This window comes from Saccostrea echinata, unplaced genomic scaffold (genome assembly GCF_033153115.1).
Source record: "Saccostrea echinata isolate AGI-Se365-2 ecotype Australia unplaced genomic scaffold, CSIRO_AGI_Sech_v1 ptg000009l, whole genome shotgun sequence".
In the NCBI taxonomy this organism is placed as follows: domain Eukaryota; kingdom Metazoa; phylum Mollusca; class Bivalvia; order Ostreida; family Ostreidae; genus Saccostrea; species Saccostrea echinata.
This window is the reverse complement of record NW_026889758.1, coordinates 31,404,948-31,423,444: the sequence shown is the minus strand read 5'-3', so window position 1 is coordinate 31,423,444 and position 18,497 is coordinate 31,404,948. Positions and strand designations below refer to the sequence as shown.

At 32.3% G+C, this 18,497-nt stretch overlaps 3 protein-coding genes across 3 annotated transcripts in view; 2 read left to right on the top strand and 1 right to left on the bottom strand.

Moving 5' to 3' along the window:
* The window catches only part of LOC133182209 (poly [ADP-ribose] polymerase 1-like), a 550,802-nt gene that overhangs the window by 139,484 nt on the left and 392,821 nt on the right, over positions 1-18,497 (bottom strand). The window lies entirely within an intron of this gene.
* Positions 1-18,497, top strand: part of LOC133182217 (COMM domain-containing protein 10-like) — a 249,974-nt gene that overhangs the window by 175,156 nt on the left and 56,321 nt on the right. The gene's annotated exons all lie outside the window — the stretch shown is intronic.
* On the top strand, positions 1,695-12,572 carry LOC133182205 (ras-related protein Rab-1A). The gene is made up of 7 exons (XM_061316959.1): positions 1,695-1,852; positions 4,165-4,237; positions 4,774-4,821; positions 5,023-5,070; positions 5,302-5,397; positions 9,975-10,106; positions 10,797-12,572. Exons 1-7 carry the CDS (start codon positions 1,830-1,832, stop codon positions 10,992-10,994), a joined length of 618 nt encoding a protein of 205 aa, XP_061172943.1. The 5' UTR covers positions 1,695-1,829; the 3' UTR covers positions 10,995-12,572.

Below are 18,497 nucleotides of genomic sequence, written 5' to 3'. Positions count from 1 at the left end.
AGCCTTATGTAGAAATCAAGTATTTTTATTATTTGTAGTTTTATTTCGAAAAAAAAAATTTTAAATGTATAAATATTCAAATATAAATCACAAGACTATAAGAATATGCGTGAATCACAAGTTTTTGAATATGACTGACAAGTTCTTGAATACAAAGACGTTTTATCAAACAGAACTGATGTATTGAGAGAAAGGTTGTTGTTGTTTAAGTACTTAATTTCAACACAGCCATGAATTAATTACCCGTGTTGAGCTCATGGCGACGGGTAAGTTGCGGAACGTAGTGCTTCGGGACATTTCCGCAAATTTTGAAAAAAAAATCCTTTTTTTTTACTTTTCCTCTGAAAGTTTTGTTACGTTTCTAAAAATACATGTATATATATATATATATATATATATATATATATATATATATATATATATATATATATATATATATATATATATATATATAACTCATACCTTGTAGTTGATCACGCCCACATATTTATATGTATCGCGGCACGTGTCAACATTGCATGTTGACATATACATAATATATGTTGCATGTCAACATATCCATCTCGCATGTCAACTTAAATAAGTTCCAGGTCAACATAAATAAATTGCATATCAGCATAAATAAGTTGTATCTAGCATGCTGGAAGTCACATGTGTGCGATATTTGATAATTTTGAAAACTTTCTCAAATTCTTAATTGATTACATTTTTTTTTTTTTTTTTTTTGCATGTTGACTTAATTATGTTGCATGTTGACATAATTATCTTGCATATCATAATCTATAGAAAAATAACTTGCACACAGGGGGGGGGGGGGGGGGGAGAAACATGCCACCATTAGCTTTTTTTCTTAAATTACTTTGTTATCATCTTTGGTATTCGTAAGTTTATATATAATTTTTGTGGATTTCAATTTAGGGTATCCAGTCAACTCGAACCCATTCCCACTCGTACCCAAATCGAGTCGTACCCAAAGAGTCAACTCGTACCCAAAACTGAAGTCATAAAATAAATAATGAAAATATTTCACTTTGTGATATATTTTCATAAAGATATCTGATTTATTATTCCAATTTAGTTACACTACTTATATTTCATAAAATAATGACAATTAAATTTAAATTTGTTTGAAAAATTCAACTTGGCATAATATAGATATAGATAGGGCCTAATAGATTTATCAGGGCCCTTTCAGGCATCACAAACAACGAGCATGATTTATGCAATTACAAACAGCACAGACAAATTATGTGTATTCTAAATAATCTGTAGTACATGTCTTTGTATGTAGTATAACACTGTATATGTAAATAACAGTTTCGAGTACGAGTTGACTCTTTGGGTACGACTCGGTTCGCGTACGAGTCGGTTTGGGTACGAGTTGACTGTAAATCCAATTTAGGGAACTGATTGAAATTGAATTTTTCAATGCCATGTACTTTTGTTGTAAACAAAATATCGAAATACATCTCTCAATTTTTCATTGGGTTATAAAAAAAATCATGGGAAAACAATATTAATTTACAACCCCTTAATATTCAAACTGTGTTCTTTATGTCAAAGTTTGAGAGGACCCCTCGAAGAAACTCATATTCATCTTTTTATATGCTCCCCATGGAACCGGAACTTAAACATTGATCTCGTGATGCCACGTTTGAGCATGACGTCATATGCAAAATAATTCCACCCCTAACTGTGCATGCGCAATCACGAAGAAGGAAGCCATATTGAACGAAGGTGTACGACGAAGTAACAGTGACATATACATTTACAATACAGCTATTCTGAGGAAGAAGTGTGAAAGAAATAGCTAGATTCCTTAACATATTATGTCCACAATGAACCCCGAATAGTAAGTATTGCGCTGATATCATAAGAAGTATCTGTAAATGGACTACGTCATCATTCGTCATCGTTCTGTTGAAATCGACCTGTCACAACTTCAATGTGTGTTCTATCTCGTGACTGCATTTACCCCCTGACTACTTTATGAAACGAACATGTCTTCACGATTTAGTCGATGGAGATAAAATAAGTTAAGATTGGACGTCTTCTGGAATTATAACTAACAAAGTAGTGTACATCAACTGGCTGGCTGTAATGTCACAAGTGTTGAGTCAAAATCAACACGTGTAACTTGAAATCAACTGGTCAATATATCCTGTTGTAGTGGGCACTGTTTGTTTAAACAAAGTTCTTGAATTGTACATATTACATATTCTACTGTAATCTTATTGTTTTGAAATTGTATTAAAAAATACAATGAATAGAAAGTGGGTAAAAAGTTTATTTTGTGTAATTAAAATGTAAATGTTTATATTTCACCCCCTTCTGGCTTTAACTGGCAGTCTTTATCCAAAATCCCCTTGCCTTTGTTAAAAATTTAAATACTAAGTACATTATTTCATGATATTCAGATTAAATGCACAGAATGAGGGAGATGACTCCGTTATTTTCTATGATCAAAGCTCTGGAACAGTTGATATTTGTAATGTCAGGAAGCAGAAAATGTAACATTAATTTATAGCATAAACGATAAATCAAGATTTACAATGTACATGATGTCGGAATGTTAAATAAATGTAGTTAAAGGGTAAATCAAGAATAAGAAATGTACATACAGGTTCAACATAAACATTTTTAGGCTTTAGTCCAGCAGGACTAGTGCTTCTTTACATTTACTAGTCCGTGTGCGATTTTATGAGTCCGTCCAAAAAAGGAAAACCAATGTTCTCTAAGGATTTAAATAAATATTATAATGTACCTTTTATACTTTTTTGAAATTAACAAAGCATTTGTGTGAAATGTTTTATTCCACAGATTTGTTGCAATCTCATGATCAGGAAATACGATCATATTCCCAATCGCGTTATTTTTTCTCTATATACATCCAAAATGCCTGACATTTTTCTTTATGTGTCATACTAAATCATGATTGCATAAACATTTAACTTCATATCATGTCATAAAATTAAGCACTGAATTGACTTGGATTCACCTAGATAGAACGTTCTATCGTCAAAATGATATTGTCCTACGGACCCCGTTTAACGATAGAATTCGTTCTCTGTGTTGGCGATGTAGCAAAAAATTATAATAATAAATAAATAAACACAGGCGATAACTTGAACTCTGTGCATTTTCTATGAACAACCCAGAGAGTTTTGAATGTCAACATGGAGTGTAAATTTGAAGTGAGGAAAAAACATTTAGAAAATTATTTGAATTTTGTATTTATATGGATTATTTTTTTAGGTTAAAAGGCATATACAATCTCAAAAAGGTTTATGATTAATTTGGTACTTATTTTCAGTGCAACTCCTTTTGTATTCTTCAAAATCATTTCGGAGTGGATCCGCTTCGATTTGCTACATAGCAAGTATATGGGATGTTTTCTAACCATGGTGAGGGCTTGTCCCAAAGACATAGTTAGATTACTCTAACTAGGATTCACCTAACTACTCAGCAAGAAGCTAGAAAGCGAAAAAATAAATACGGGGTTTTCCAGTATAAGTTGTCGAGAATTGAACACCAGTAATTTAATCATTTTGATTTCCAGAAATTTTTATTGGTCCGTTCGGATTAATTGGCCACAAATTTTACTGGTCCGAATGATAGTGATGTACCGATTAATCGATTAAATTGATTATCTAATCGAAATCGACCCCGATTATAGATAATCGATTATAATTTTGATAATCGATTACTTATTATTAGTTAAAAGCAAATTATTCCTTTGATTTTTGATTCATTCTTCATTGAATTTAACTAGATCCTAAATAATAATAATCTAATAAATGAATTCAATGATACAAAATATATCAAAAATGTATTCTAGAAATCACTCAAGAATTTTTAACCTATTTATTCTTCATTCAAAACTGAACAAATTTAATATTTGAAATTGATCGATTATTAATCGATTATAGTGCATCCGATTATTCCGATAATCAATTATGAAAAAAATTCCAATTTCCAATCACTACTGAATGAAAATAAATTAGTCTGAGACTAATGGACTAACGTTAGTGTTAAATCCTGACATTTATCTTTGTTACTCGTGTTGCAAAAATAATGGTAATGGAAATGTACTGCATGTCACTTCAGATCAGTTGTTGAAAGACTACAGAATACATTTTAAATGTCATTTTGTTTCTGTTTCAGTGATTATTTATTTAAATTATTGTTGATTGGTGACTCTGGTGTGGGGAAGTCTTGTCTGCTCTTACGATTTGCAGTGAGTATCTTTGAAGTCTAAAATGTATATTACACTCAAAAAATATTTTTATAGTAAAATTGGAAATATAGCTGTATGACTAGATAAAGATTAGATCAAGTATCTCATTCTTTAATGTCCATACAAGTGCTTGTGCTAGTTTAACCACCTCACCTCTTATTCTTAAAATAGTAATCATGCTGGATTGCCATGCTATAATTTATTAAATCATAAAAAGGATACTTTATAAAATGAAGTAATAAACAAATTTGCTTGATACATATTGGCGATGCTATGAAGGAGAAAAACTTTGTAGAAGAAAATTTGTTATGGTCAAGTGTAACTCCTGTTAAAATATACATTGTTGTGTTTCAATATAAAGAGAATAATAGCAATATTATGAAGCTCCCTGTTGTCTTTTACAATATATTAAGCACACTGAGCACTTGTTAGGGCTGTTGTGTTATTTTTAAATTGGTTCAAGGAAATATGTTGAAGCATACATTTCAAAGGTTGTGAGAATTTGAATGAATAAATATTTTTTTTAATTTTAACAGGATGATACATACACAGAGAGTTATATAAGTACTATAGGAGTAGATTTTGTAAGTATTGCCAAAAATGATTTATTATTAAAACTGAAAAGTAAATAGAATTTTACAACCATCATGTTCTACCAATAAAATTATTATTCAGTATGTTTTGAAGATTGATTGTTGGGTTTGTTACTCAGGAACTTATGTCTGTTTTAATCCATTGACAAAATCAAATGTGCAATATGTTAACTTAAGTGTTATGTTTTTCAGAAAATTCGAACAATTGAATTAGATGGGAAGACAATAAAGTTACAAATAGTAAGTATAATAGAAAAAAATTCAGTAAATCTTGTGAATCATTGCTTGTTAATGTTAAAGGCGCATTTGTGGGATAATAATTACCTTCACTTTAATAATTAATTAAAGTACATATACATGTATTACCATTTTGAAATAAATTCATTGATATTGAAAGGTTAAAAAAAGAAAAAAGATTAAAAAAGAAATTTTCTAGTGTACTAGACAGTAGTGAAATGAGATGTTTTGTAGTGGGACACTGCCGGACAGGAACGATTCAGAACAATAACATCCAGTTACTACAGAGGTGCTCATGGTATAATCGTGGTCTACGATGTCACTGACCAGGTAAAATATACTTTGTATTTTAATATTTATAACAGTAACTTTATCAAGAAACATATCACTTCATGTTGACAGTCTGATTGTCACAGGGCTCAACATTAAACAGACTAAACCAGTCAGACTAGTACCTGAAAATCTTACTATTTCATCAGACCTGACCTAATATCCATGGATCATTGAATGACTCAATTAATTATTACTAAGTATTGACATGATTAAAAAAAACTAATCTAATAATGACACCATCAGTAAATTGATGGTTTTCTTTTTAGGTCACCTAAGACACTCAGGTGACCTATTGTGATCTGTCATCAGGTATCCGTTAACATCTGAACATTTTCAGCTTTCTCTCTGGAACTGCTAAACCAATTTCAACCATTTATGGTATATAGCATCTATTGGTAAAGGGGGCAAAACTTTGAATTTCAGGAACCCCCCCCCCCCCCAGTTCTTTAGGGGTGGGACCAAAACCATCAAAATAAATGCAATCTTCAAACATCTTCTTGACTCCTGATTTTTTTATTGTGTCCTTAATAATGATCAGTGTGTGTCTATGCCACAAGAAGTCTCCCTAGAATTTTAGACTTCTCCCTAAATTTCTCTGAGGGAGAAGTGAAGTCTCCATAAATTTTGGATCTAGGTTGGTCCCTGTCAATATGGCTTATCATGGCTTTAATGATCATTAGAAATTTTTTTTTAAAGATTTTCCTAATATATTCTTATTTAAAACTAGATTCTCATCCAAATTTTTTGAAAAATCAAGGCGGGTGGGTGGATTTTATTTTATACTTTTTATTTTTTCTATTGTGCAGATTTTTTGTTGACCTGATCAATCGGTGCAGATTTATCTATAATGCCCGAATAATAGTCACAGTAGAGGTCCATTTAAATATGCATATCTCTGAAGGGGAAGAAGGACCTTGAGCTGAAAAAATACCTGTCATTCAATTTTTTTCATATTTTGTATATTTCTTATTAAGTATGTCCCACATATCTTAAAGCAGTTATATCACTAGGTTTCTTACCTTATTTTAGAGATATTGATTGACAAATACTATGCCTTACAGTATCTAAATAGAATTTTAGTTTTCCATGTTTCCGGGCCCATTACTCTGTCCATAATGGGATTTTTTAAGCAAAAAATAAAATACATGCAAGTGGACATGTATCTTTTAACATTCGAAAAAGCAAGTTTTTTCTATCACACTGCATCTGGATAGCGAAAATTACGTACTTTTTAACACAACTTTAACAACAAAAAACGTAATTTACCAAAAATTCAATCATTCAATATTTTTAAATTTACGTTGAAATGTAAGTCCTTCAAATTATTGATTAACTGTAAAAATTTCGAATGGTTAAGCTGACCTCAATATTGCACAGGACATCGTTAAAGAGGACATAAGCATGACAAAAACGTGTCATGTTTACATTTCTCGAGTACGGGAAAAACCAACTATGACGTCACACGTAAGCTAAATAAGCGAAATAAGATATACCTACATAAGATTTCCGTCATCAGCCATGCAAAAAGAATTTTTGTGTTCCCCGTGTCTCAGAATATTTTATCATATACTGATTAAGACCTGTTTTCACAAAGTAATACAGCCCCTGTATTTACCGAGTATGATCTTGCTGTACTAACAAATCGTGTATGACGTCACCGACTTGTTGGACGCGCAGTTTAGGGAAACAGAGGAGTGGATCAATCTTTTTCATAATTTGTTAATGTTTACAAGAATTTTAAAACTTTTCATTTTTTTAATATAAGGTGGTTATTAAAGTTAAAAAAATGTCAAAAAATTATACAAGAACTGATGCTTTACACGTTTTGCACTTATATAAACGGAGACTATGACGTAGTTAAACAGAGTCATGTGACCATGTGTCCTTCATCCCCTTAATACACATCATCATAAATCTTTCACAACCAATGATCCTTGTTTAATACCAATGATCCTTGTTTAATACATATATATTACAGCAATTACCATCTTCATGTTCTTGCCAGCTGTCAAAATCATGCCAACATTCGCGGGATTTAAAACAAAAGTTGAATGATAGTTGAATACCGATCCCGATCAGAATCAAGACAAAATAAAACAGAAATTTAAAAAATCAAGGCTGGGGAAAAAAATAGGGGCGGGCGGGGATGAGAATCTAGGAATTCATTTATTATGGCCTAATGTATATACCTTAAATGCATTTCAATAATTCTTCTGTATTACTTCAACATACTAAGAATACTTATAAAAGAGACAAAAAGATAGATTTAAAAAAAATATTTAATTACTTGATATTTCCAATTACAAGGTATATTAATATCTAGCAGGAAAAAAAAATTACATATTGTCAATCTAAAATTTTCTAATTGATAGACTTTAAAGGTTTATCAAAGTAATTTCATTTCTTGCATAGTATGCACTCTTCACTGTTTAATAAATTCACACATCCCTCTCTCTTCTAATCTTTATATTTTCAGGGCCTTGGCAAAGTCATAGTTTTGGTATTTTCTTTGCAGAGTTCATTTTCAATAACAGATTCCTTTTTAAAAAAAATCAAGCAAACCAAAAAAAAAACAAAAAAAAAACAAAAAACAAAAAAACAAGATCTACTGCATGCCAATTGAGTGACGTCATGTTTATCATATATGTGCATATGTGTGATCTCTTAAGACAGTCAATAGCTCTACAATTTAACAGTAAAAATGTGTCTGTATTCACAGCATGAAATGATCATTTGACATTAAAAAGGTATAAAATCATCTCCAATGGTCATGAGTGATAACACCAGATTTATAAAATAGTGACAATATTACCATGTGTTCTTAATACTGTAGAAGCACAAATTTTTGTGGGAATAAGATTTTGTTGATTTGTCATCTGCAGGGTTTGAAATTAACAGTCGCCCACTCGCAATTTGCAACTAATGTTCCATGTGGGCGACTTAAAATTACGTTCAAGTTGCCCACATGGCGATAAGAAAATTTACGATAGTAAATATTTGTTTTTCAATTTTGTCCGAATATTTTGTATTTTTCTCTTGAAAAATTTCGTAATCAGTAAAGTGCTTTATAATTACCCGTAAGAAGTACTTATACATAAAGCGTCTAAGTGATTGTTCGGGCACAATGTGGCATCGACGAGTCAATGAGCCCAAGAAACCAAAAAGTACTGTTGTTATTTGTGAATGAAAACATGCTATGTGCTCTATATATGATATTGAATGATCATATCAATCTTCATAAACAGAAGAGTTCCACTTCAAATTTAGATAAGTCCTGCATAATGTTACAACGGATAGAAAAGAAACACAAAGCACATGATTAAAAAAAATGAAAAATGGGGTTGTTGTTTTTATATTCAATAGACAGTGTGATAATCTGTGGGCAAATAAATTTTGTGGGCCCCAGAATTGCAAGATTCAGTAGCCCACATGGCTATAAAGGATTACGAGTTAGTGTAAAACCCTGCATCTAAAAAAAATTTTTTGTGATCATTTAATTTTGTTGTCTCAAAAGTAACCTTATTCAATATATAGTCATAAAAATTTCGTGTGGGATTTAATTTCATGAATAATTGTTAACAATGAAATAAACGAAATTTAATTTCCAATGAATATTTCTGCTTTTACAGTAGATTTTTTGATTTTAAAAAGGGGGGATGAAAATGTAAGGCGGCTTAAACTTCTCTTTCGTGATAGTTTGGAGCTCAAAAGCGATTATTTCACCTCAGTCGCCCCATAGGTTGGTTCTTGTGCTGATATGCAAGCATCCTCAAATAGTTGAGATATGTTTGTTGTTCAGGTCAAGGTCCTAAAGAATAGGTTGAGACTACAGTAGGAGATAGATTTTTACACAGGATTCCAGAGGACACGATCTTTAAAAAGATTTGCATGATCACACTAAATCTTGTTTAAAAAAAGCAAAATATACTAAGATATGTAGAGCATTTTTTTTTTTAAATTATGACTCCAGAGGTTAGAGTTGAGGATAAATCAAAGATTCAAATTTTACATAATGCATGCAAAAAATCTCCAAAACAGCAGGACTATGTTGATAGTATCCCAGTGATTTGCTGATTAAACTTTGAATAAATCATAACTCTTTTAGGTCTAGATTTTGGTTGACAACACAGAGTCAGATTAATTATGAAATAAGAGAGGAAAATTTAAAAAAAAAAAAAAAAAAAAAAAAAAAAAAAAAAAAAAGCAGGACCAAAGTGACTCAGGTGAGCTTATTGTCCATGGGCCTCTTTTCAACCTTTACATTGGTAATGGATGTTCCATGTGTTACTCAAAATAGAAGGGAGTAAATTCTGAAGTAAAGTGTACAAAGGGACTGCACATGTATTTCAGATTGCTTAAAAGATTGTTCCCATGTTGCTCCTTTGTGTATGATTTAACGAAAGTGTTCAGAAAAAAATCTTGTCTTATTTAATAGTCTTTTTTTTTTTTTTTTTTTTTTTTTTTTTTTACAAATCCATGTGAATCTTTTCTCCTAGACCATAAGAATTTCAAACAGAACTGTTTTGGGTGGAGGGGGTTGCAGAAATATTAATATACATATTATTGTGTTGCAGGAGTCATTTAGCAATGTGAAGCAGTGGTTACAAGAAATTGACAGATATGCCAGTGAAAATGTCAATAAATTACTTGTGGGCAATAAATCAGACATGGAGACCAAAAAAGTGGTAGATTACACAACAGCAAAGGTAAGAAATAAGCAGCAAATGGAACAAGTGTATACAAAGAATTGTGGCCCTGCTCTGTCATTGTCTTAGTGGTTGTGATGCAATTAATTATGGCATATTGTAAATGTCTTGTCTATATGTCCTGTCTTGTGTGTCCATCATAAAAGATTTAAATTAAAACTGCATCAAACTGCAAGATCATGAGGTAAAATATCATAGGTCACGAGTAATGCTAATGTGAAATGAAAGCCCTGTCTCTTCTAGAGCAGAAGTAGGTCAAACTTCAAAGTCAAGGTCAGAGGGCCAAAAATCATAGTGCATTTGGAAAAGTCTTGTCAGAGGTAATTTACATGTAAAATATGAAAGCTCCATTTTTTTCTCATTCAGAAGTTATGACCAAGAAGTTTTTGTGACAGACAGGCAGACTGACAGACAGATGAGATTTAATATCCCCTTGCTTTCGTGAAAGCAAGGAACAAAAATAAACTACAGTATAATACTTCAAGATTATTATGTGTATATTATGTTGTAAGGAAGTCTCATGTATGAATATTAAAAGGAAGTATAGAGTGATTGTTATTGGTGTGAAGCATATTATTATAACAGGGGTATGTTTATTTTCATGTTGAAAGCCAAATTTAAAAAAAAAAAAAAAAAAAAAGATTGAAGTGTTGATTATTTGCTGATCCCTTACCCTCTGTTGATTTCTAGGAATATGCTGATCAGCTTGGAATTCCATTCCTGGAGACAAGTGCAAAGAATGCTACAAATGTGGAACAAGCATTTATGACGATGGCTGCAGAAATCAAGAACAGGATGGGACCTGTCATTTCAGCCTCACAGGACAACAAACCCAGTGTAAAAATTAACGCTAGCAACCCTGTCAAGCCTTCAGGAGGGTGTTGTTAATTGTAGTCATTGTATAAGACACACAATTTATATTTGGGGGTAAAACTCTTGTGTATCAGACAGTCCATTCAAAAGCGACGGAGTCTTGTTATACCAAAATATAGGAAATATCAGAATTAGAGACTCTAAAGTCAAGAATTTTAAGTTCTGTCTTCTGGCAGGATATGATGGTAATGGAGTCTTTCTTGTATTAATGGTATTCTTTTCTCTTTTTTTGTTAATGTGTGTCTATTTTCCCCTTTGCTTTTGATTAATGATTTATTAATACTTTATGGTTTTCTAGTTTATTTCAATTTTGATAACCTCATTGATGGGAGGAAAATGAAAGTGTAACATTTATTTCAAAAAAAAGTGTTAAATTTGTATTTATTTGAAAGCTAAAAATATTTATGCCTTTAATTATAAGTGTACAGTTTTCAATATTCCTTGTATATGTAAGATGTGAACACTTTTTAAAAGTGTTTCTCATGTCAGAAGTATTGAATCATAAGCTAAACAGTGTGAGCATTCCAATGTCATTTCCTCCCTTTCAGTCCTAGATAACTGTATGTTAATTAGGAAGGAAATGGGATTTTATCAAGTAAATCTGGGATGGTAGCCATATTCTGACATGAAAACAGTTTTTCTTTGTGAGAACATCTCATTTATTTATCCCATTTTATTGTCCTGATCTATTTATCAGAATGACTTGTTTGTTGAACATCTTTGATGAGAGAATGGATCTCTGTATGTTTTATTCTAGTACTGTAAACACGTCACTCACTAGAATCATTTTCTTTATATCAAACTACACTGAATAGCCAAAATACATATGTGAAATGCATCTTTTGAAGGAAAGATTTAAGGTTACATAATTTTCTTTCCATGGAAGTATTTATGGGGGGAAAACGATTTTCACAGCGATTAGGAGAACAGGTAAAAACTCTTATGACAAGTTACAAAATAAATCCAATTTTCAACAGTTGTTGCCAGCTTTCATATCATGATTCAGAGCCTATTCATGTGCATCTTTCTGATTTTTTTTTTTTTTTACTGTATGAAAGCATAAAGCATGTGTGAATGAGATATTTTTGTTTGTTTTAATCCAGATATTACAATTGTGACAGAGTTCAGTATGATTTCAATGTTAATTGGCCACTTTTGAGAAAATTGCTTTTGTGGAAACATATTTACTGAAGGTTGAAATGTGCTAAATGTACTTTCATTCAACATATGTAAAAGTGCATAATTTCAAAATGTACAAAGATTTAGAAGTAAATATTTTTAATATTATAATGAGCAGTTTGGGTTTGTTTTCAAGGAAGGTACTGCCATTCATGGTTGTGACAAGAATTCATAAGTTGATTTGGAAAAAGTTTGTTAATGATTGGACATAGCATAGAAAAATGGAAAGATAAAAAGCATTGTTAATGGATGGTCGTTCTTAGTAATACTTAAGGTTATATCAATGTTACATGTATATTAACTTGGGAGCAATGAACTTCTTGCCTCTTGGGAGCAAGCAGGCTTGTTATTTGATATGATTTATGTAACATTCACTATTCTTCAGTCAACAAATAAAATATGATAAATTTTTCATCCGATGTTTTCTTCTAAATGGGAGTACTTGGAATGAAATGTATATAAAGTTTGGAAAAATGATTAAAGCCATTCACAAAAATAGTCAGGTCTGAGAACCAAATATAATTGATTATAATTTGTCAGTAGTATCAATTTCTAAGAAAATTGCAAATCGTGTTTTGAATGCAGAGTTGGCAAGTTTTTGGTGAAATACTTCACTGATCTGTATCAAGGGTAACAACTGGCATATAGGCTAAATGCCCAGGTTGCCTGCATTCAATGTTGAAACCTACCACCCCAACCCCCATTGTGCAAACTTGTACAAAAAATTATTTCACATATTAATGAATATATAATTTTGTTCTACATAAGACTAAATTTGGCCCAATACTGTTCTCGAGAATTCTTTTTTTTTTTTTTTTTTTGGTTCAAAACTTTACACTTGTGGTCCTACCCTAAGGCCCAGGGATCATGAAATATTGAACAATTCAGAATCTACACTTTTGACATGATTTTTGTCTAGCTGTCCGTCCGCCTGTCACATCTTGTATCTTAAACAACTGTAAGAGGTATGAATTTGATATTTTGCATATACATGTATATTGCTTGGCACTACGGCTTTTGTGAAATACCATGATTACCGATGTTGTGACCCTTGAATTTGACCTACTTTTCAAAATAGTAGTGCCGATATACAACACATTATTGACATTTAAGACGCAAGTTCATGCTATTTAGCATTTACACTGTTTGTCATAAAACATTCTGAAAAATGCCAGCGTTGAAGACCACTTAACCCTATACTTTTGACCCACTTTGCAAAAAATGCTCCGGGCAGTTTAATATAACTTACATCTTTTTAATTTTTGAGAGACAGGATTTTGATAATTTGCCTTTATACATGATACTGTACTTTGAAACTGTATGGTATACAGTTACCACACAAACTGAAATTTGAATGCTATGAAAATACAGGTAAACTTCGTTATCTCGACATCGACGGGACCATCGGAAAATGTCGAGATATCCGAGGTGTCGAGATATCAGAGTTGAGACTTGACGTCCAAGATTTCATTGCATACAAAACAGACAAGCTTATTATATGTACATGACTTCAATATACACTGTAGCTCAACATATTTCAGAATTCCCTCTATTTTTATTAAAAATCTAAGAAGTTATCTTAAAAATCTTGTTTATAAAACGTGTTTTTTATCGAAATCTTTCTAAATTCACAAAGTCACAGCATTCGCGTGTAACTTGCCTTTTTGTCAGAAGAGGATACGAAATGCGCTCTATAAACTTCGAACCGCATAAAGTCGACATCCGATATACGGAAAAAATTAAATGCGTATTTTTTTCTTATTTAATTCCGGAAGAATGTACATTAAAATTAATTTTTTAAAGAGATTTGTGTATTTAAACTAACGTAGTGATGTTACAGATGCATGAATTAGGCCTGATTCTGTCAATCGTGTCCTTAATTGGATTGTTTCCTGTTGCATACATTTCAACTTCAAAAGATCATTAAAACATCTTTTAATTCCTTACTTTGAATTATTCCGTGTGTTTGTTATTCATTGTAATTTAGTTACATTTTTCAAATTTAAAAGTTATGTTAGGTTTCGATATAAATAACCGTCTGTACATTTACGCAGAATCGTGTAGATTTAGCGATGATATTACCCAAGCTGAACATTAAGCAATAAACTTCTCGAAGACGCCGAGGCTTGGGATTCACATACAAACACAGTCTATAGAATTAATTAGCAGCGTGCAGTCAAAACAAGGGTGTGAAAGGTGTGAAATTTTAAATTGACGACGTCGAGATACCCGGAGTCGTCCGTGCGTGACGAGCGACCCTATCTGACAAACAGTTAGGTTCAGTAGAGCAGAAAATTCATTATTGCCGATGTCGACATATACCAGGTAAATTTTGCTCTTGGGACTGGGAATATACGTCGAGATAACCCGGGTTGTCGACATAACCGAGGTCGACATATCAGAGTTTTTGCAAATCATTTATATAGTAAATACTGCCGGGACCGCGGAAGGACGTCGACATATCCCAGGTTGTCGACATATCCGATGTCGAGATACCGAAGTTTACCTGTACATCGAGATCAATATACCAAAAGGATCATTGTAGACTTACGGTAAAGACAGACTGAAATCTCATTAGGAGGGTAGTTGAATTAAACACGCATTAATGAAATAAAAAATAATTTCAGTTCCATTATTTATTTTAGCTTTGAGATTCGGGAATCAGGAATCGTATTTTTATTTGATTGTCAGATTTTATAGGATAATTGCTACTATATCAGTCTATATGTGACTTTTCAACTTCGTACTTGTTTCAAAGATGCTAAGAACAGCAGGGTCAAAGTTACTCGAGTGAATGTTGTGGCCCCTGGCCTCTTGTTGATATTGCATGGGAATTTGATTGATTGTATGTTACTTTACATCCCATTCTTGAATTTTTCACTCATATCACCATATACCGGTGAAGGGCTTAAAATTTAGACTTTTACTCGGCACTCGGGGCCATTGACCTGTGAGGGCTTTTTATCGTGCCAGCGCCTACTGTGACACAGGGACTCGTTTTTTAAGGTCCCATCTGAAAGACCTGCAACTTTCACTTCAAAGCCAGGCCCGTAGAACGCGGGGGGAGCCGAAGGGGACCCCACTTTTTTCTGAGTATTTTGCTATAGTAAATTTTCCTTTAGATGCTGGCCCCCTTACTTTTTGATGTTAAAAGGTCGAGCACTGGCAAATTCCAGGATATGGACAGTATTTTTTTTCTTTTTCTTTTTTTTTCCTTGTCAGATAATTTTGGGAAGTTGCAGCCCCCCCCCCCCCATCACCACTTTTGGTCAGTTTAGTTTGTTTGGTTGGTTTTTTTTTTTTTTTGGTCAGATTTCTTTTTTGGAAGTTGCCCCCCCCCCCTTAGCTTTTGAAACCGTTGCTACGGGCCTGCAAGCGCTTGGCTAAGGAACAGTTTCTACCTCTCTTTTATTGTCTGTCGTGGCCGGTACTTGAACCCACAACCTTCGGATTATGGAGCGAGGGATGGGAATTTGTACTGGAAACATGTTCAACTTTGTCAAGAGAAGTTTGGTTGATGGAGGCATGCATTCCCTGTAAAGGCTTCTTTAGATGTTGGAATTAAGAGCTATTACAGAAATATACTAGTATAGGTAAAAGCATATTTTTGCCCCCCCCCCCCCATAAAAGGCAAATTAACCTTAGAAATGCATGTAAACAATTGTATATATTGTATGAAAATTCTTCATTTACCAAACTTATTACGGTTTGGACGTAGATTATCGTCAATGCTTGTTTCTGTGACGTCACAAACTATCTGAATTTTCCGGGTTTTTTTTTTTTCAAGATAAAGGGCAAAATTTGTTCAATTTTGAGTATAAAATTTACTGAGCGCAAGCTCGCTCCAGAACAATATTCACACATTTGATTGATATAATTCTACACATTATATCAAAAGATAGAGCTGGGGCAGACCTGCGCTCTATGACTTTTAATCAAAATATCGACGTAAAATAGTTTTTTTTTTCCTCTCAAAATCCTTGAAAATTTGAATTTACGTCATCTTTTTTATGTCATATCTAACATATGACGCTATGGTTGATGAAAATCGATAATGCTCTCAAGTCTGCATATACCCCTGTGGTTTAGAACATAACTATAGATTTCTTCCATCAAAGTTTGAATTCAGGGGCAGATATTGGTAACAAATATAGTCCTTTACTAAAATTTACAGTGGAAAATTTAAAATTTCTAATATTTTAGCTAAAGAACTTATAGAGTATCTACTTTCACATACAATGTATATACTGTGATTGAATAACATTTTAAAATTACATGTTTCATCAGGCCCAAACTACATTTAGACAACTGACCAGTCAGCAAGGGCCCCTGAGGGGTAGAAATATAAGGGCGCAGCTTACGGAATGAGAATTTTATTTGATTACAAAAAATTAAAAATATATGAAGAAGAATATGCAAAAGCAGCTGTATTTATAGAATTTCAAGATAATTCCTAAATATCCAACAACCTGTAAATAGTTTTTGTGTATTTACATAAAGCAATAAAAAACATCATATCTTATAATAACTCAATTAAATGTATATTTAAACAAGAATGAAGCATGTGTTTTATAAAATGCCAGCCTTCAGTGAATGCAAATATCACCCAGGCTTGACCTTAACTTCAAAACAAACACCAGTTGCAGACAAAGGTGTTAATTAATCTTGAAGTGACAAAGATAAGCCTCTAAATTTTCTTCAGCAGGCACGATATTTAATCCAGGGGATTTATTGTACTGCTCTCTCATCCTTTTCTTCTAAGTTTACAATAAGAACTTTTTCAGCAATGATAAAATGAAGTTATTATCTGATTACCTGTTTAACTTAATGGTATTCTTGAATTTACATAAGGCAGCAAAAAATAAATGAATAAATAAATAAAATAATAATATTTCAACAAAAGATATCTTTAGTTATATCTTGTTTTCAGAATTCAATAAAATCATAACTCATTGTGTATGTTAACCAAAATAAGGTGTGAACATTATTTAAATCCACATTTCAGGGAATGTAAACATCCTTCAGAATTGACCTTAACTTCAAAACAAACTTCATTTGCAGACAGAGGTGTTAATTTATCTCAATGTGACAGATAAGGATAATGTTTTGGATTTTCTTCAAGAGGAAATTCAATTAATCCCAAGGACTCATTGCAGCTTTCATAGTTTACAATAGGAACATTCTCAGTAGTTATCTCTCTTTCCCCATTCATTCTTATATGAAGTTATGAAGTAATCTACCCCACCACCCCAGCTCCAAACCAGATGACATATAGAACCAAACTTAGCATCAAAATATGTCTTACTGCCTATTCAACCAACATACCAAATCTGAACTTATCGGTAATTGGTCAACCATAAAAAAAGATTTTAGGAAAAAGCAAAAAATTTATGGACAGAAGAATGACAGACAGACAGTGATTACTATAGGCATCCGCAAATCCTTGCGGGGCCCTAATGAAATTGAAAAGTTATACTAGAGTTTCTGTATACTATAGTAATTTCTAATGCATTTACACTGGATACTGCATGAAAAGTTTTGATTTCTTATCATGAACATTATTATAAAATGTGTCTCTCATTGTAATTATTTGATAAATAATATGCAGAATTTTGTCTAAAAGGATGAATCGTTTAAACGTCCAAATCTGGCCCCCCGATAATTTACAAAAAAGTAAATTAAAGATTTTCTACATATTTTTGCCTCAATGTTTCCATCAAACATTGTAGTTTATTAATTTCAATTTCAGTTTTTACTTCCTTGCACTATAATTAGGTATTTATCTGGTTAATATAGCAGGGGTACGTTGTTTATATCGATTTCTCATAGACGTTAGGCCACACCCCCATTTTGTAAGCCCATTTTTTATATGAGCGCATGGATGTTTCAAGTTGTCGTAAAATACGGTCAATGTAAAGAGTTATACTAGTCATTTACATTCATGAAAGAAATTGAAACAGTCTTGCGTTCATTTGTTATTTCCAAAAAGGTGCAAAATCACGGGTTCTTGTCTCCATAGTAAAGGCACCTTGTTTACAAATTTCAACCCGTCTTTGATCTCATGAATAACAAAGCACTGAACACGTAACTCAAACCTATTCACTTTCACGCTTTGAGCACACCTGGTATGCGACATCGTCATGATCGTGTATAGTGTCTGCGAACTATCGATGGTCAAATCATTTTCAAATGGGTAATTAAAACTCTGGGAGAAAACTTTTTCATGATTAAGATGTGTTAAGATTTTTGATTTACTTGTTATTAAACGCTATTTCAGTCGATTTTGTTTGGTTTATTTTTCGGTATATATCAATTTATATTGAAGGCCTGTAGCATATA